Source organism: Oncorhynchus nerka, linkage group LG16 (genome assembly GCF_034236695.1).
Source record: "Oncorhynchus nerka isolate Pitt River linkage group LG16, Oner_Uvic_2.0, whole genome shotgun sequence".
NCBI classification, from domain to species: Eukaryota; Metazoa; Chordata; class Actinopteri; order Salmoniformes; family Salmonidae; genus Oncorhynchus; species Oncorhynchus nerka.
Window position 1 is genome coordinate 19,029,294 of NC_088411.1, and position 20,091 is coordinate 19,049,384.

At 41.9% G+C, this 20,091-nt stretch overlaps 2 protein-coding genes across 3 annotated transcripts in view; both read right to left on the bottom strand.

The window, feature by feature from the left end:
• Window positions 1-924, bottom strand: part of LOC115144161 (C-Jun-amino-terminal kinase-interacting protein 4-like) — a 47,147-nt gene extending 46,223 nt beyond the window's left edge. The window contains exon 1 of one of the 2 annotated variants that reach the window (XM_029684959.2): window positions 303-924. In XM_029684959.2, coding sequence (XP_029540819.1) covers window positions 303-602 — 300 coding nt within the window. In that variant the 5' untranslated portion in view covers window positions 603-924. The remainder of the gene's footprint in view (window positions 1-302) is intronic. The other variant, XM_029684961.2, reaches the window with a different exon arrangement.
• Window positions 925-2,827: 1,903 nt separating this feature from the next.
• daglb (diacylglycerol lipase, beta) lies at window positions 2,828-19,770 on the bottom strand. Its single transcript, XM_029684963.2, has 15 exons — window positions 19,037-19,770; window positions 18,402-18,553; window positions 17,977-18,151; window positions 6,754-7,021; window positions 6,541-6,663; window positions 6,312-6,439; window positions 5,988-6,114; window positions 5,795-5,878; window positions 5,631-5,708; window positions 5,442-5,522; window positions 5,233-5,360; window positions 5,050-5,118; window positions 4,500-4,572; window positions 4,122-4,369; window positions 2,828-4,002 (listed from the first exon to the last, which is right to left on the bottom strand). Exons 1-15 carry the CDS (start codon window positions 19,129-19,131, stop codon window positions 3,807-3,809), a joined length of 2,025 nt encoding a protein of 674 aa, XP_029540823.1. The 5' UTR covers window positions 19,132-19,770; the 3' UTR covers window positions 2,828-3,806.
• Between the last annotated feature and the right edge of the window lie 321 nt (window positions 19,771-20,091).

Genomic DNA, 20,091 nt, shown 5'->3' on the forward strand with positions numbered 1-20,091 from the left:
GTGCAGTTTACCAACATTGACTTTCAGGGTTTAAAACTAGCAAGCAATCTAGTCCATGCATAATTGTTTGCAAGTTCTCACAGGCAATAGGCCCTGCTATGTGCAAATTAACCCTATGGGAATAGTAGCTACAGTATTGGGCACAGTCTGTGCTTGTTGTTGAACATTACTTGCGCTTGAACTGTCAAAGCTAGCTTGAGTGGCCTAGCAGTAGCAAGCAGTTTTTCGATCAGTTTCGTGGTGTGTCTGCGAAAGTTGTCTTACTCTCCCCCTTTCTTTGACAGTCGAGGACTCAAACCCACCTCTTCTGCAGATTTTCTGAGCGATTTCTCCCGTTCATACTGGGTAACAAGTTGTTCGTTGTCTTCTTTTAGGAGCTCCAACTCGACTTCGTGCTCCTGGTTCTCCGCGAACACCGCGTCCAAGTTCTCCAACACCGCGACGACGAGCGGCATGAGTTCTTTCACAACGTTCTCGTCGTACTGACCGATCAACCGTTCAAACTCCCGGTAAATGGAGCTCGCCAGACCCGACACCCGTTCGGACATCATCGCCGAACTACCAGAGTCGTCCTGGTAGAGTACTCCATCGTCCAACTCCATTTTCTTCTCGCAAACTAAGGTTAGCAGGTTAGCCGAGGAAAAAGCTACTCGAGAAAGCCTGCCAGCATCAACCTGCCTTATCCTTATTTGTGAAGCGAGACCAAATAGTGTCCCTTATTAAATATAGCTAACTGAGCTACCGTTAGCTACTTTCTTTATTTTAAAGAGAAAAACAAACGACGTTAAACAAGTTGCGACCCCCTTTCTCCTATGGACGGTTGACTTATAAGGGGGGCTAAATAGAAAAGTCTCTACTTGGCTCCGGGTTTTCAGTTAGTTCTCCTCCCGACTTCCCAACAGATGAGCTTCTGTGTTCTTGTTGATGACTGGCCCGTCACAGTGACGTCACACGCTATAAGAGGGCTGGGAGGGATCTAGGGGAGAAAATGTACCGCTAATCCGTTTTAAGTGTTTTTCATTCAATAGCACTGTCCACATCAATATTGTTCATTTCTCTAATTTGCCAATTTTGTTCAATGTGCCTCAGCACTGTACTGTTGCTTTAACTTTAGTCTCTAAAAATAGCTTGGGGACTTTTCAAATGTTTAGTAAATAAGGTACACTACCGATCAAACGTTTCAGGACACCAACTCATTCAAGGGTTTTTCTTTCTTTTTTAAAAACCATTTTCTACATTGTAGAATAATAGTGAAGACATTTAAACTATGAAATAACACATATGGAATCATGTAATAACCAAAAGTGTTAAACAAATCTAAATCTATTTTATATTTGAGATTCTTCAAATAGCCACCCTTTGCCTTGATGACAGCTTTGCACACTCTTGGCCTTCTTAACCAGCTTCATGAGATAGTCACCTGGAATGCAATTCAATTAACAGGTGTGCCTTCTTAAAAGTTAATTTGTGGAATTTCTTTCCTTTATGCGTTTGAGCCAATCAGTTGTGTTGTGACAAGGTAGGGGTGGTATACAGAAGATAGGGCTATTTGGTAAAAGACCAAGTCCATATTATGGCAAGAACAACTCAAATAAGCAACGAGAAACGACAGTCCATCATAACATGAAGGTCAGTCAATACGGAAAATTAAGAACTTTGAAAGTTTCTTCAAGTGCAGTCGCAAAATCCATCAAGCGCAATGATGAAACTGGCTCTGATGAGGCCTGCCACAGGAATGGAAGACCCAGTTACCTTCGTTTTACCAGCATCAGAAATTGCAGCCCAAATAAATGCTTCACTGAGTTCAAGTAACAAGCACATCTCAACATCAACTATTCAGAGGAGACTGTGTGAATCAGGCCTTCATTTTTTACCCCTTTATTTAACTTGGCAAGTCAGTTAAGAACAAATTCTTATTTTCAATGATGGCCTAGGAACAGTGGGTTAACTGCCTGTTCAGGGGCAGAACGACAGATTTGTACCTTGTCAGCTCAGGGATTTGAATTTGCAACCTTTCGGTTACTAGTCCAACGCTCTAACCACTAGGCTACTCTGTAGCCTCTTCATGGTTGAATTGTTGCAAAGAAACCACTACTAAAAGGAAACCTATAACAAGATACTTGCTTGGACCAAGAAACACAAGCAATGGACATTAGACCAGTAGAAATTTGTCCTTTGGTCTGATGAGTCCAAATTTTAGATTTTTGGTTCTAACCGCTGTGTCTTTGTGAGACGCTGTGTGGGTGAAGATCTCTGTATGTGTATTTCCCACTGTAAAGCATGGAGGGGGAGGTGTTATGGTGCGGGGGTGCTTTGCTGGTGATACTGTCAGCATGGCTACGACAGCATTCTGCAGCGATACGCCATCCCATCTGGTTTGGGCTTAGTGGGACTATCATTTGTTTTTCAACAGGACAATGACCTAACAAACCTCTGGGCTGTGTAAGGGCTATTTGTCCAATGAGAGTGATGGTGTGCTGCATCAGATGACCTGTCCTCCAAAAGAGTGAAGGAAAAGCAGCCAAGAAGTGCTCAGCATATGTGGGAACTCCTTCAAAACTGTTGGAAAAGCATTCCAGGTGAAGCTGGTTGAGAAAATGCCAAGAGTGCAAAGCTGTCATCAAGGCAAAGGGTGGCTATTTGAAGAATATCAAATATATTTTGATTTTTTTGGTTTCAACATGATTCCATGTGTTATTCCATAGTTGTCTTCCCTATTATTCTACAATGTAAAAATAAAGAAAAACCCTTGAATGAGTAGGTGTGTACAAGCTTTTGACTGGTAGTGTAAGTAAACCAGCCTCCAAATACAAAAATAACTGCAGTGTCTAATGACAAGTTTATTTGTATGATGAGTCCATCATCACAAATACACGATTCAAGATGTAAACCATTACTTTGACTTTCATTTTTCAATATTTAATTACCTTATAAAGTATGTATATGGCATGTTAACAGAACATGTGTCATGAAACTGGAGTCATTTAGGCTACCTCATATCACCTAGAAGTTGTTTTCATGCCAATTAACTCATTTGTTTCATACACTACTCATTTAGCATATATGGGGCAAAACAAACTGTTCAAGCATTGGGAGTATTGGTGAGACTTGTTGATCTGCAATGCATAGGCCAATAGGGCCCTGATTTTTTTGAGTAGGTAGAAATGTCCTCTTAACACTGATGCAAGGTCAGATATTGCTCTTCACCCTTATGGTTAGGGTAAAGAGAGGGGGAGGGGGTCATCTGATCTTAGATCTGTGGTCCAGGACAAATTCTACCTCAAGCAATTTTCTAAGTCTTAGACATTCCACACAAGACAAAGCATAGTTACATAATCAAAAAATAATCTCAAAATCAGCAGCCTAAATAAAAAATGTACAAAATAAAATAAAATCTGAATGTACACTTTTGGAATTACAGTAACACTGCAATCTAGGTATGTACACAGAGCACAATGGATGATAAGGACACAATGACAGTTCATGGAATTACTCAGAAGAAGATAGCAATAACCAATGAAATGGCAACAAATGTTTACTACATAAATAAATAATCATAAGGCCTAATGAGAAAGACAATCCTGCACAGTCCTTTAATCGAGGAGTCCAATTGTCTTGTCCCTTTGTATTCGCTGTTGAGTATCCTGGTTATGGAGTAGGGACAAAACAGGGACAGAAACTGGGGGGGGGGGACTTGATGTGGGGCGGGAAGAGATGAAACTAGAACCAAAGGACTGGGGACAGCCTTCGCAACAGACAGTCAGGCTCGCCCTGTCCAGGTGTGCGTACGTGTGTAGCAGAGTGACTCAGATGACGTTGAGGTGGCTGTTGCTAAGCGACGAGGGGCAGAGGTTGAAGGGCCTGTCCTGTGTCATACTGTGGAGAGATCGGAGTACAGCATCAGGCATGTGGTCGGCGATCATCCTAGGACTGATGAGAACACTCCGGAATGCTGTCTCACTGGACCACTCCGCCCGGTAACGCACCTGGGAAAAACAGGACCTGGAGAAGCGATGAAGGAGGGAAGGAATGGAAAGAAAAAGTAGAGGACAAAAACTTTGGTCAATGACAAAGGCAGACATGGGTGTAATGTATTTTGTGTGTGTGTTTGTGCCACACACCTCCGCGATGGGCCGTCTTCTGTAATGTGCAGTATACGTCCCGGTAAATAAAGTGGCAGGTGGGCGCAGTGTACCGGCGAGTCCTCAGAAGCCAGGCTTTGATAAGAGGAGGAGCCACGAATCAGCAGTGTCTCCTCCCCCAGGAGCGGCTGGCTAAGTTCCTCCTCCCGCCTGTCCATCTCAGTAGGGAAGTCATCAGGATCTCCCCCAAACAACTCATACCAACAGCCCTGGAGTAGGATACGGTACTGAGGGAGAGGGAAAAGGAGAGGGGGAGAGAGAGAAGTCATCAGAAATCATAAGGGTCCCAAGTTAGGATTCTGCCCAACTTATTTGATTCATTTACTAAATTTTGGATTTGAATTTTAATGTTCTCACCTTGGGCTTATTGCAATTAGAAACCATTTTTAATATTCTCCTTTTCAAGTCCTCCATGTTGGGATAACTCAACCTGAGAGAGATGGAAGTGGAGGAGAGAGGAAAAATTAATGAAATCTGTGCTTTCACCAAAACACAGAACAAGCACTTGAACTCTAACTCAGAGAGGAGAGCGAGACAGAAAAGAGAGTGAGAGGGCGGGAGAGTTGCTCTCATTTTCTGTGTGCCTGTAATAAGGGGGCAGATCCTAAATATAGCGTCTCCATCGTTCAGAGTCAGGAATAGCCTCTACACCACAGCACTTTCACATTCAGACTCAGAAACCAGGACTTTCCACTTGAGTTGACACACTGACACATGAATAAAACAAGAGTTTCCGAATCCCTATCCTGGTCCAGTGTGTACTAGTATAATAATGTGTAATACTGAGAAACTCATTAATAGAACACAGTTTGTTTCAGGGTAAACTTTTGTCTGAGATAAACATGGGAGTACAGAGCACATGACAGGAGGAGGGGGGCACTCAGTCTAAAGTGGCTCCTCTCCTCACCTTGGCACCAAGTCCTTCCCCAACACCACAGACACCACAAAGTCTTTGGAATATTCCGCCAGGGCTTTACTGCAGAGGGAGCACAAAGGGAAATTAATCGGAATAATACTATGTACATTACACAAACTTAAATCCTCACTTGACATAATGCTAAGCATGAATTATTTGAATGTGTGTTGGTACCTCATGAGTCCCCCTGGTGGAGAGAAGGCGTAACACTGTAGGGTGGGGAAGGAGCTACGTAATAGAATGGCCAGGAGAGAGGCTGTACCCCCTCCAAGACTGTGGCCTGTGATGACTAGCTTGTACTCCTGAAAACACACACACAGTTAGGGCTTCTAAGGTTACAACGAATGTACTTTGTCGGAGAGAGGACAGGTAAGAAGACTTACAGGTGCGATGGTGAAAGCCTGGTTTAGAATGCCATCGTTGAGGAGTTTCTTATAGATGTAGCCGGCTGCCTGAGACATGCCCTGTGAAACACAGAGGTTACAGCTCCTATCTACAAATAAAGAATGTTCTGATAGAAATACATAGACATGTACATTCAATAGATGAAGTAATGTGATTATTCTATCCACCTTGTGAGCATAGCATGTTCCTGACACTCCCTCTACTGGGAGGTTCTCACAGTCTGCAGACAGGTCAGTCAGCAAATCCTACACAGAAATGTACATGAACAAGTGAGTGAGAGAAAGAGATCGATAGATAGATAGATAGGTGGAACGGAGTGATGGAGTCTCACCCGGAGTGACAGTGTTCCTCTGATAGCCACCAGTACTGCCTCTCTCTTATGGTCCAGAGCCACAAAGAATGGAATTTCATAGATCTGGAACACACAGGGTTGCATTTCATCAGTAGAGAATTCAGTACTGGCCAAAGGTTGCAAACTAATGGGGAATAGGATCTCACTTGAGATTTTCCCTGAGTCAAAGTACCTGGTTGTGAAAGCTAACGTAGATGAAGTCTCTGTACTGTAGGCCGGTGCTGTGGAGGATGGAGGAGAAATGGCAGCCCATGTTGTCTCCTCCGACAATGTCATACTCAGCAGACTGGGTCTTACAGCTGAAACACACAGTAGACGGGCATATAAGTATTTACAGTGCATATGTAGGAATGCTTGTGTTTTTGTTTATGTAGTTATGTAAGTGGTGTCCACTCCTCTAGATATGGCTGTTAACAAAGTGGCCAAATTACTTTCACACCCCGGCTCAAACATCGAGAAGGATGAGCACGTTAAATTAGAGGTGTAACAGTCTTACCAGTCCCCGCTGAGTTTGCAGGCTCCAGTGAGTGGGTTGGAGTAGACATACATGGGCCAGCCATACGCTGCTATAGCAAATTGCATACAGTGGGCTGCCTTCTCCAGCTCTGCCTCAAGATCCTCTGCCTGCAGAGCAAACACACACAAATTGTAATTGATTAATTTAATGGACGCACTGATTAATTTTGGATGGATTGACAGACTTATTGACTGACTCCAGTACTTACGATAGGTGATGAGGGGCTGTGAGACAGGACTTCGTCTGGATCCCTACACTGCTCCTTCTTATCCTGCTCCTGATGTAGCAGAGCCAGACCCACTGCGATGTCACTGGGAACCAGGTCTGTATCCTAACACACAATGAAAACATGATTCGTTTTTAAAAAGTCTCACACTGACCAACAAGATGTACACAGACACACCCTGTTTCCCTTACTCACCGAAAAGAATCCGCTGACAAGCTGAGCTATGCTGGAGAACGCAGCTCTGTGGCTCTCATCCTGAGGCAGGCAGCAGCAGAGCAGCCTTAGCCTGCTCTCCCACACCCTGACAGCCACGGAGCGGGCGGTGGACAGAAGCTGGGAGCCCTCACTGCTCTCCAGGTCCCTTACCCCTAGCTGCTCCTGGGACGGAGGCCCAGGAAGGCGGCTGCCCAGTGGGTCGAACACAAACAGCACTCCCACCCCTGTGGACAGCAGCAAGATCCAACTGCCAGGGAGGGAGAGGAATGTAAACACAATGTAAACTGCCAATGTACTGTATATTCAGGTAGGATGTAGGCCTATATGGGCGATACCTCACAAAACTAGAACAAAACAGGACCGTGGTGTTTTGGATTTTCAATAAATGTAATCTATAGAAGGGTTCTTTGGAGGAAGCATTGTTGACATACACTGAGTGTTCTTTCCATGACAAAGACTGACCAGGTGAATCCAGATGAAAGCTATGCTTGTAGTCCATGCCCTGACGAATTGAGACTGTTCTGGAGGGCAAAATGCCATGCACCTAAATATTAGGAATTGTATTAGAGAGGCGCACAATTGGCTCAGCGTCGTCCGGTCTAGATGAAAGTTTGGCCGGGGTAGGCCGTCATAAAAAAAAAAAAAAAAAAGTTCTTAACTGACTTGCCTAATTAAATAAAAGGTTAAATAAATAAAATATTTAGAGATGACAAATTAATGGGCTGCTGCACAGTCACTATGGAAGCTCTTTCTAGGGTGCCAGGTTAAGTTGTGCATAAGAGACTTTTTTAAATCTCTAAATGGTTCAATTCGTAAGAAATCTGATTATTGAACAAATCTGTGAGTTTATTTGAATTATCTTGCCATATCTAAATAATGTATACAACGCTACTTTCCATGATGTGTTACTATACTGAACAAAAATGATAAACAACCATTTCAAATATTTTACTGAGTTACAGTTCATTTAAGGAAACCAGTCAATTGAAATCAATTCATTAGGCCCTAATTTATGGATTTCACATGACTGGGAATAAAGATATGCATCTGTTGGTCACAGACAACTTAAAAAAATGGGGTGCTTGGATCAGAAAACCAGTCAGTATCTGGTGTGACCACCATTTGTCTCATGCAGCGTGACATCTCCTTCACATAGAGTTTATCAGGCTGTTGATTGTGGCCTGTGGAATGTTGTTCCACTCCTCTTCAATGGCTGTGAGAAGTTGCTGGATATTTGTGGAAACTGGAATACGCCGTCATACACGTCAATCCAGAGCATCCCAAACATGCTGAATGAGTGACATGTCTGGTGAGTATGCAGGCCACGGAAGAACAGACTTGTTCAGCTTCCAGGAATTGTGTACAGATCCTTCCAACATGGGGCCCGTGCATTATCATGCTGAAACATGAGGTGATGGCCGCGGATGAATGGCACGACAATGGGCATTCGAATTGCCATCGATAAAATGAAATTGTGTTCGTTGTACATAGCTTATACCTGCCCATACCATCGCCACCATGGGTCACTCTGTTCACAACCTTTGACATCAGAAAAGTGCTCGCCCCCACACGACACAATACATGTGGTCTGCGGTTGTGAGGTCGGTTGGATGTACTGCCAAATTCTCAAAAACAACATTGGATGCAGTTTATGGTAGAGAAACGAACATTACACTCCTGCAGTCAGCATGCCAATTGCACGATTAATCAAAACTGGAGACATCGTGGCATTGTGTTGTGTGACAAAACTGCACATTTTAAAGTGATCTTTTATTGTCCCCAGCAGTAGGTGCACCTGTGTAATGTTCATGCTGTTTAATCAGCTCATTGATATGCCCCACCTGTCAGCTAGATAGATTATCTTGGCAAAGGAGAAATTCTCACTAACAGGGATATAAACAAATTTGTGCACAATATTTGAGAGAAATACACTTTGTTTGTATGGAAAATGTCAGGGATCTTTTATTTCATCTCATGAAACATGGGACCAAGACTTTACATGATGCATTTATATTTTTGTTCAGTGTACACAAGCTGACGTTTTGACCATATTAAATTGGGGCGAATTACACATCCCATTTACCTCAGATTGGTGGGGGGTCGCAGGATATAGAACGCAGATATCAATTCCTTTCTCAAATGGCACAAATAATTCAGGGCGGTCTCTTTATAAAAGCTGCTGGTCACACACCAATAAACGAATTTGACAGTCCAACTATCCCTTAAATAACGGCCAACCGTTGTCACTGTTGATATCCTATGGCGGGTCGTGATTCGTTGAAGTTAACAGAAGTGGTTTGTTCCCTTTTCAGTGATGGCAGCCTCCCGAAATCAACATCCTCCATTACAAAATATAAATAGAAGCCTTCTACAAATTCTCATCTAACCAAACATGTATAGGTTACTCCGTGTGGCCTTTGAATAGTGTTAGTTTAAACAGCGCTACACCAAACGTTTGCCTGTTCTATTGATTTCAGAGTGATATTGATGGAAGTGATTTTTTTAGTTAGTTAACAGGATGTGCAACCTCATATCCCCCACTCGCACAATTAATTTCAAAGTGATAATCGATAGGATTAATTGACAAAACAGTGTTGTGTTTCCCTTTCTGTTTTTGTGACCCTGTATCCAGAGGTGGAATTTATGTATTTAACTAGGCAAGTCAGTTAAGAACAAATTCTTATTTACAATGACGGCCTAGGAACAGTGGGTTAACTGCCTTGTTCAAGAGCAGAACGACAGATTTGAACCTTGTCAGCTTGGGGATTCAATTTAGCAACCTTTCGGTTACTGGCCCAACGCTCAAACCAAAAAAGGAAAGAGTACCCAATTGTCATACTTGAGTAAGATAGCTTAATAAAAAAATTACTCAAGTAAAAGTACCCAGTACCCAGTAAAATACTACTTCAGTAAAAGTCTGAAAGTATTTAGTTTTAAATATACTTAAGTACCAAAAGTAAATGTAATTGCTAAAATATACTTAAGTATTGAAAGTAAAAGTATACATAACTTCCAATTCCCTATATTAAGCAAACCTGACTGTACCATTTTCTTATTTTTAATGTACGGAGAGCTAGGGGCACAACACAATTTACAAATGAAGCATTTGCGTTCAGTGAGTCCGCCAGATCAAAGGCAGTAGGGATGACCAGGGATGTTCTCTTGATAAGTGTGTGAATTGGACCATTTTCCTGTCCTGCTAGCCACTCAAAATGAAACGAGAACTTTTGGGTGTCAGGGAAAATGTATGGAGTAAAAAGTTTATTATTTTCTTTCGGAATGTATTGAAGTAAAAGTTGTCAAAAATATAAATAGTAAAGTAAAGTACAGATACCCCAAAAAAACTACTTAAGTAGTACTTTAAAAGTATTTTTACACCACTGCCCGTATCAAAATGCAACATTTCAAAATGTAACTGACTGTTCTGCAGGTTGTCCTCTCACTAGTGATGTATTTTTTTAAATTTTATTCGTTGTGGTAGTTTCAACAGCGCATCCCCACTAACTGATGAGTGATTTTTGCCATTTGTCAAAACAAAATGATTGTGTCCAGTTTATATGCTGCTCGTTAGAAAAAAATACAAGTAATATGATTACATGTATAATATAATAATAATAATAATAATATAATAGAATATATAATAGAATACTTTAGGTTTTCAATATAGCACAAACTCTTTCTGAATATCGTTTATTGATTTGGACATTAAAACTGTTTTGACATTGGGCTATTATCAATATGTCTTGTTAACAAGAAGCAGCAAAAGCATCATTTTCAACTTAAGTTTCAGGAATATAAATAGAACTTTCAACATACATTTCCAATGGTATTGTACTTAATCTGGTAAAAACTGCTGAATGAGTAAAAACGTCCTGTGATTGATACATTTTTATGATATACCATAAAAATTGCCAAAACAGGTTATTCCCTGCCTAAAATATTTGAAGTTTGTATCTTAAAGCATTATTGAGAAATAATTCATTTAATTTACCCAGGCCTCCTTAAGACATAATAGCATAATGTTTCATCTGTATGTGCTACAAAGCAAAAATGTGTCATGAAGCTTTAACGCTTGCTCTGTAATATGAGTAGTATTTTGATTTTGATTTTAAAAAATTAATATTGAAGAATATTCCATTCTTAGAATGGCACATTTTTAAATATATTGTTTAACATAACATACTCTACAGGCATATCAAAGTTCCAGAGTGGGATCTCTACTAGATGTAGAGTTATGATCCAATTTATAAATGTTACCATAGCCAATTTTTTAAAGTTAAAATAAACAAATAAATAACTTCGGGGGTGGATCAGCTTTAAAATTGTGGATAGATTGTTGCTTCCATCAATGTAATTGTCCGCATCAATTCCAATGCCCCATATATTTTTTGGGTAAATATATACACTACCGTACATTTAGAAATGTCCTCGTTTTTGAAAGAACAGCACATTTTTTGTCCATTAAAATAACATCAAATTAATTAGAAATACAGTGTAGACATGGTTAATGTTGTAAATTACTATTGTAGCTTGAAACGGCAGATTTTTGAAAATGGAATATCTACATAGGGGTACAGAGGCCCATTATCAGCAACCATCACTCCTGTGTTCCGACGGCACATTGAGTTAGCTAATTCATGTTGATCATTTTAAAAGGCCAATTGATAATTAGAAAACCCTTTTGCAATTATGTTAGCACAGCTGAAAACTGCTGATTAAAGAAACAATAAAACAGGCCTTCTTTAGACTAGTTGAGTAACTGGAGCGTCAGCATTTCTGGGTTCGATTACAGGCTCAAAATGGCCAGAAACAAAGAACGTTCCTTCTGAAACTTGTCAGTCTATTCTTGTTCTGAGAAATTAAGGCTATTCCATGCAAGAAATTCCTAAGAAACTGAAGATCTAGTACAACGCTGTGACCTACTCCCTTCACAGAACAGCGCAAACTGGCTCTAACCAGAATAGAAAGAGTGGGAGGCCCCGGTGCACAACTGAGCAAGAGGACAAGTTCATTAGTGTGTCTAGTTTGAGAAACAGCCGCCACACAAGTCCTCAACTGGCAGCTTCATTCAATTGTACCCGCAAAACACCAGACTCCATTTTGCTCCTGCCTTCCTATAGGCAGAAACTCAAACAGGATGTAGCCGGGATAAGGACTATTCAATGCTGAACTGACCAATCGGAATCTACACTTCAAGATTGTTTTGATCAAGCGGACTGGGACATGTTCCGGGTAGCTTCAGAGAATAATATCGACATACCCACCGAATCGGTGTATGAGTTTATAAGGAAGTACACAGGAGATGTTGTACCCACTGACAATTACAACCTACCTTAACCAGAAATTGTGGATATACGGCAGTATATGTGCAAAATTGAAAGCGTGAACCACCGCATTTAACCATGGAAAGGTGACTGGGAATATGGCAAATACAGAACAGCGTAGTTATTCCCTCCGCAAGGCAATCAAACAAGCAAAATGTCAGTATAGAGGCAAAGTGGAGTCGCAATTCAACAGACAATCACGGACACGACGTCTTGCTTCCAGACAAACTAAGCACCTTCTTTGCCCGCTTTGAGGATAATATAGTGCCAACGACGCAGCCCGCTACCAAGGACTGTGGGCTCTCCTAGTCTGTGGCCGACGTAAGACATTTAAACGTGTTAACCCTCGCAAGGCCGCCCCCAGGTGGTGAGGGTAGGAAACATCTCCACTTCGCTGATCCTCAACACTGGGGCCCCACAAGGGTGCACGCTCAGCCCCCTCCTGTACTCCCTGTTCACCCATGACTGCGTGACTATGCCTCCAACACGTCTCCAACTCAATTATCAAGTTTGCAGACGACACTACAGTGGTAGGCTTGATTACCAACAACGACGAGAAAGCCTTCAGGGAGGTGGCGAAGGCCCTCAGAGTGTGGTGTCAGGAAAACAACCTCTCACTCAACGTCAACAAAACAAAGGAGATGATCATGGACTTCAGGAAACAGCAGAGGGAGCAGCCCCCTATCTACATCAACGGGACAGTAGTGGAGAAGGTGAAAAGTTCCTCGGCGTAAACACCACAGACAAACTGAAATGGTTCACCAACACAGACAGTGTGGTGAAGAAGGCGCAACAGCTGAGCACGCACCCTTGTGGGGCCCCAGTGTTGAGGATCAGCAAAGTGAAGATGTTGTTTCCTACCGTCATAGGGCGGCGCACAGGGTTTGGCCAGGGAAGGCCATCATTGTCAATGAGAATTTGTTCTTAACTGACTTGCCAAGTTAAAGGTTAAATCATTTTTTATTTTGTATAATTCAACCTCAGGAGGCTGAAGAAATTTGGCTTGTCACTTAACTTCTTGGTGACGGGACAGTATTTTCACGTCCGGATGAAATGCATGCCCAAATTCAACTGCCTTCTACTTATCCCCAGAAGATAAGATATGCATATTATTAGTAGATTTGGATAGAAAACACTCTGAAGTTTCTAAAACTGTTTGAATCATGTCTGAGTATAACAGAACTTATTTAGCAGGCAAACCCCCAAGGACAAACCATTCAGATTTTTTTTTTTTTTTGAGGTCACTCTTTTCAATGGTTGCTCATTCCTATCGCTTCCACTGGATGTCAAGTCTTTAGAAATTGGTTGAGGTTATTCCTTTGTGTAATCTTGAACGAGGGTCACTTGAAGTGTACTGTTAGATAGAGGCGCGTAACCAGAAAGCATGCTACAGTTTGTTTTCTTCCTGTATTGAACACAGATCATCCAGTCTTCAATTTAATCGATTATTTACATAAAAAAATACCTAAAGTTGTATTACAAAAGTAGTTTGAAATGTTTTGGCAAAGTTTACAGGTAACTTTTGAGATATTTTGTAGTCACGTTGCTCAAGTTGGAACCGGTGTTTTTCTGGATCAAACGTGCCAAATAAATAAATGGACATTCTGGATATATAGACGGAATTAATCGAACAAAAGGGCCATTTGTGATGTTTATGGGACATATTGGAGTGTCAACAAAAGAAGCTTGTCAAAGGTAAGACATAAATTATATTTTTATTTCTGCGTTTTGTGTCGCGCCTGCAGGGTTGAAATATGTTCTCTCTTTTGTTTACAGAGGTGCTATCCTCAGATAATAGCATCGTTTGCTTTCGCGGGAAAAAGCCTTTTTGAAATCTGACATGTTGGCTGGATTCACAATAAGTGTAGCTTTAATTTGCTATCTTGCATGTGTGATTTAATGAAAGTTACATTTTTATAGTAATTTATTAAAATTTGGCATTCTGCATTTTCCCTGGCTTTTCAACGTCCCAGAGAGGTTAAAACCCTCAAACTTATACAGATGCACAATTGAGAGCATGTCATGCTGTATCACCGCCTGGTACGGCAACTTCAACAACCACAACCGCAGGGCTCTCCAGAGGGTGGTGCGGTCTGCAGAGCGCATCACCGGGAGCAAATTACCTGCCCTCCAGGACACCTACAGCACCCAATGTCACAGGAAGTCCAAAAAGATCATTAAGGACAACCACCCGAACCACTGCCTGTTCACCCCGCTACCATCCAGAAGGTGAGGTCAGTCCAGGTGCATCAAAGTTGGGACCGAGAGACTGAAAAAAAGCTTCCATCCCATAAGACTGTTAAACAGCCACCACTAACACAGAGAGGCTGCTGCCTAGATACAGACTTGAAATCATTGACCACTTTAATAACGTTAACATACAGTTGAAGTCAGAAGTTTACATTCCCAGTGGGTCAGAAATGTACATATACTTAATTAGTATTTGGTAGCATTGCCTTTAAAATTTTTAACTTGGGTCAAACATTTTGGGTAGCCTTCCTCCTAACAGAGCTGGCCCATTCCTCCTGACAGAGCTGGTGTAACGGAGTCAGGTTTGTAGGCTTGCTCGCACATGCTTTTTCAGTTCTGCCCATACATTTTCCGTGGTATGGAGGTCAGGGCTATGTGATGACCACTCCAATACCTTGACTTTGTTGTCCTTAAGGGTCATTGTCCATTTGGAAGACCCATTTGCGACCATGCTTTAACTTCCTGACTGACGTCTTAAGATGTTGCTTCAATATATCCACAATTTTCCTACCTCATGATGCCATCTATTTTGTGAAGTGCACCAGTCCCTCCTGCAGCAAAGCACCCCCACAACATGATGCTGCCACCCCCGTGCTTCACGGTTGGGATGGTGTTCTTCGGCTTGCAGGCCTCCCCCTTTTTCCTCCAAACATAACGATGGGCTTTAAAGCCAAACAGATCTATTTTTGTTGCATCAGACCAGAGGACATCTCTCCAAAAAGTACGATCTTTGTCCCCATGTGCAGTTGCAAACCACAGTCTGGCTTTTTTATGGCCGTTTTGGAGCAGTGGCTTCTTCCTTGCAGAGCGGCCTTTCAGGTTATGTCGATATAGGACTCGTTTTACTGTGGATATAGATACTTTTGAACCTGTTTCTTCCAGCATCTTCACAAGGGCCTTTGCTGTTGTTCTGAAATTGATTTGCACTTTTCACACCAAAGTACGTTCATCTCTAGGAGACAGAATGTGTCACCTTCCTGAGCGGTATGACGATTGCGTAGTCCCATGGAGTTTATACTTGCGTACTATTGTTTGTACAAATGAACGTGGTACCTTCAGGCGTTTGGAAATTGCTCTCAAGGAGAAACAAGTCTTGAAGGTCTACAATTTTTTTCCTGAGGTCTTGGCTGATTTCAATTGATTTTCCCATGATGTCAAGCAAAGAGGCACTGAGTTTGAAGGTAGGCCCTGAAATACATCCACAGGTACACCTCCAATTGACTCAAATGATGTCAATTTGCCTATCAGAAGCTTCTAAAGCCATACCATACCTTTCTGGAATTTTCCAAGCTGTTTAAAGGCACAGTCATCTTAGTGTATGTACACTTCTGACCCACTGGAATTGTGATACAGTGAATTGGAAAAATTACTTGTGTCATGCAAAGCAGATGTCCTAACTGACTTCCCAAAACTATAGTTAGTTAACAAGAAATTTGTGGAGTGGTTGAAAAATGAGTTTTAATGACTCCAACCTAAGTGTATGTAAACTTCCGACTTCAACTATCTTGCATTACTCATCTCATATGTATATACTGTATTGTATACCATCTACTGCATCTTGCCTATGCTGCTCGGTCATTGGCTCATCCATACATGTATAAACTCAGCAAAAAAAGAAACGTCGTCTGTCAACTGCGTTTATTTTCAGCAAACATGTGTAAATATTTGAATGAACATAAGACTCAACAACTGAGCCAAACTGAACAAGTTCCACAGACATGTGACGAACAGAAATGGAATAATGTGTTCCTGAACAAAGGGGGGGGGGACAAAATCAAAAGTAACAGTCAGTATTTGGTGTGGCCACCAGCTGCATTAAGTACTGCAGTGCATCTCCTCCTCATGGACTGCACCAGATTTGCCAGGTCTTGCTGTGAGATGTTACCCCACTCTACCACCAACATTTCTGGAGGGAATGGCCCTAGCCCTGAATCTGCGATCCAACAGGTCCCAGACGTGCTCAATGGGATTGAGATCTGGCTCTTTGCTGGCCATGGCATAACACTGACATTCCTGTCTTGCAGGAAATCAGGCACAGAACGAGCAGTATGGCTAGTGGCATTGTGATGCTGGAGGGTTATGTCAGGATGAGCCTGCAGGAAGGGTACCACATGAGGGAGGAAGATGTCTTCCCTGTAACGCACAGCGTTGAGATTGCCTGCAATGACAACAAGCTCAGCCCGATGATGCTGTGACACACCACCCCAGACCACGATGAATCCTCCCCCTTTAAAAAAAATAGACCCCGCTCCTGAGTACAGGCCTCGGTGTAACACTCATTCCTTCGACCATAAACGCGAATACGACGATCAACACTGGTGAGACAAAACCGCAACTCGTCAGTGAAGAGCACTTTTTGCCAGTCTTGTCTGGTCCAGTGACGGTGGGTTTGTGCCCATAGGCGATGTTGTTGCCGGTGATGTCTAGTGAGGACCTGCCTTACAACAGGCCTACAAGCCCTCAGTCCAGCCTCTCTCAGCCTATTGCAAACAGTCTGAGCACTGATGAAGGATTGTGAGTTCCTGGTGTAACTCAGGCAGTTGTTGTTGCCATCCTGTACCTGTCCCGCAGATGTGATGTTCGAATGTACCGATCATGTGCAGGTGTTGTTACACGTGGTCTGCCACTGTGAGGACGACCAGCTGTCCTTCCTGTCTCCCTGTAGCTCTGTCTTTGGCTTCTCACATTATGGACATTGCAATTTATTGCCCTGGCTACATCTGCAGTCCTCATGCCTCCTTGCAGCATGCCTAAGGCACGTACACGCAGATGAGCAGGGACCCTGGGCATCTTTCTTTTGGTGTTTTTCAGAGTCGGTAGAAAGGCCTCTTTAGTGTCATAAGTTTTCATAACTGTGACCTTAATTGCCTACCGCCTGTAAGCTGTTAGTGTCTTAACGACCGTTTCACAGGTGCATGTTCATTAACTGTTTATGGTTCATTGAACAAGCATGGGAAACAGTGTTTAAACCCTTTACAAATGAAGATCTGTGAAGTTATTTGGATTTTTACGAATTATCTTTGAAGGACAGGGTCCTGAAAATGGGGCGTTTCTTTTTTTGCTGAGTTTATGTATACATTCTTATTCCATTCTTTAGATGTGTGTATTAGGTAGTTGTTGTGGAATTGTTAGATTACTTGTTAGATATTGCTTCCCTGTTGGAACTAGAAGCACAAGCATTTCGCAAAACACTCACAATAACATCTGCTAACCATGTGTTGGTGACCAATGAAAATATGATTTGATACATGTAAAAGGAGGGTTGTGATTGCCTACTATACAAATGTCTCTGTATAAAAATGGGCCATAAAAACTAGCAGAAATCGCACTTTGATATGCTCGTAGAGTATATTATGTTCAACAATATGAAATATGTTCCTAATCCAAAATTGTATCTTTTCAGTATTTATGTTCAGATTTTTCAATATCCATATATTAATGTAAGGGCATTGTTATTGAAATTAAAATATTTCTCATAATACAGAGAAAGTGGTAAAGCTTCCTTTGTAGCACATACAGATGAAACATTATGGAGTCAAAAAAGGTCCCTTCTATGGATTAAATTTCATGAAAATCCCCAAAATCATACCACAGTATACGTACAGGAAAAAACATTCTTCCCACCCACCTGGCGACCACTGCTGCAATGACGGCCCCCACCTCAGCAGGCTCACAGCCCCGGGTGTCATCAGACACCCAGATGGCCCCCAGGATGGCCCAGATCAGCTCAGGGACGTACAGCATCGCCCGCACATACACCAGCACCGGGATGGAGCGTCGCGGGCCCGGGTTAGTGATGGTCCCTGGGGAAACAAAGACAATCAGAGATGTTGACAACGTAAAACTCTGAGTCATGGTGAAGAGGAGGATTATGTCATATGTTATGATAACCAGACCTGTTGATTGCACTGAATATATTACTAAAAGTGGTAAAAAATAAATTTTAAAAAACTATAATATATATCACACCAATTCTAAACCCAGTGTATAATACAGTAAATTCATGTAAATTCCTTTCATCATGTCATAACAGTAAAAGTGTGCAAGGTTCACCTTGAGCGCTGACGTAGACGATGGCACATAAAGACAGGATGATGAAAGCCAACAGGACCAGTAAAACCACCAGGTAGCTGTGTAGAATTCTCCCACCTGAACAGTCAAACTTCCCCTTATGGAGAGTGTACAGAGCCAGCGTCCAGATCCACCTGTAGGGCAGTGAAGAGATACAGCATGATTGATTAGATTTTTTTTAGATCATTAAAACACATCAAAGCAATACCAGGGGTGTAATCATTAGTCCAAACACTTGCAAAACAGAACAAGTTTCTATTGGACAAATTCCGTTGGTACCCTCCCGTTTCTCTCCTTTTGCTTTTGTTTAACGTTTTGCAACATATTCGGCATAATGAATACACCCCAAGAGGTCAGTGCAGCAACCTTTATCAGGTTGTGGGTTGGGCATAGCAGGGAGGATAGCGTTGTGTTTTTCATGCTTGTATAATAAATCAAAGTGAAATACAAACAATGAGAGAATACAACAAGGTGCTACTGAGTGTGGGATCTATGTAGCTACGACTACTGACAGCTACGTTTACAGCTGTCATTTACTGCACGTGGTATGATAAAAAGTTTTGCATCATCCCTCCCTTTGCTTTGAATATCGTTCCATTAATGTTGAGTTCACTTACCATAGAACCCTTACGAACAGCTCAAAAGAGCCGGAAAAGACCAGGTCGTCGCTTGCGATGCCCCATCGCCGACCAAACGCTATCATTCCAGGCATGACAAATAGCTACACTACAATCACTGTCAGGAACGAGATAAATAACGTTACCTAGCTAGCTAACTTGACAACGTTCTGATTTGTTATCTTTCGGAGAAGCAATGCTACTTTAAGATGGCCATTTCGCAACACCTTCGATCGTGAAATTACTGTTATTGATGTAAAAGGGAAGGTCGTTACTTTGTTGCCATTTGCTTTCGTCGAATTTAGGCTAACGCGCTTTGCTAGCTATTAGCTGGAACCTCTAGGCTAGCTAGCATGTCCCCTCAATAAGAGCCCATGTATAGCTAAATGACCGCACACTTGTTCACAATCTATTTGTAATGTCACGGATTTGTAAAAAATAAATAAAAATAAAGCTAGATTATTTGGCTTCGTTGAATTCGATTTGCTACGTTAGCTAGCAAGGAGTGGGCTAACGATACCATTGTTATTGCGCACAATCTTCACCGGTCATTTAATTCCTGGTAAATTCCTGGAAGCCATCGTCAACAGCATTGGTTTACATATTTATCTGAGGAAAAACTCCCCAAAATAATTAATATAGGTAGCAGGCTGCCAGTACAGAAGCAAACAAAGCTGCTCGAAATGTTTTGTTTTCTTCTAGTGATTGTGTCTATTAAAAAAAACCTGTCGAACGACGTGCTGTGAAAATAAAGTTCCGCTTCTCGTGTCGTTATCAGTTGCTTCCACTGTTTTGTGGTCTAGGCCAAGACAATTAAAAATACTTGATTGTAACATTACTATTGTTTTACAAAATATATAATATATAATCAGATCATTGAATATGTTGATTAATCCCATGTTGATTAATCCCTGTATGTGGAAAAATTCCTATCTGTTTTTTCGCCTGCACATACACCAGCACCGGGATGGAGCGCTGGGCCCGGATTATTGATGATCCCTGAGGAAATGAAGACAATCAGAGATGAGTTACATGTTGACGATGTAAAACTCTTT

Excerpts from the sequence above, each read along its gene's own strand:
- daglb (XM_029684963.2), bottom strand. The coding sequence starts at position 19,131 with ATGCCTGGAATGATAGCGTTTGGTCGGCGATGGGGCATCGCAAGCGAC. Across the intron at positions 5,523-5,630 it reads GAACATGCTATGCTCACAAG|GGCATGTCTCAGGCAGCCGG; the intron begins GTGGATAGAATA and ends TGTGTTTCACAG. Across the intron at positions 5,361-5,441 it reads AGGCTTTCACCATCGCACCT|GAGTACAAGCTAGTCATCAC; the intron begins GTAAGTCTTCTT and ends GTGTGTTTTCAG.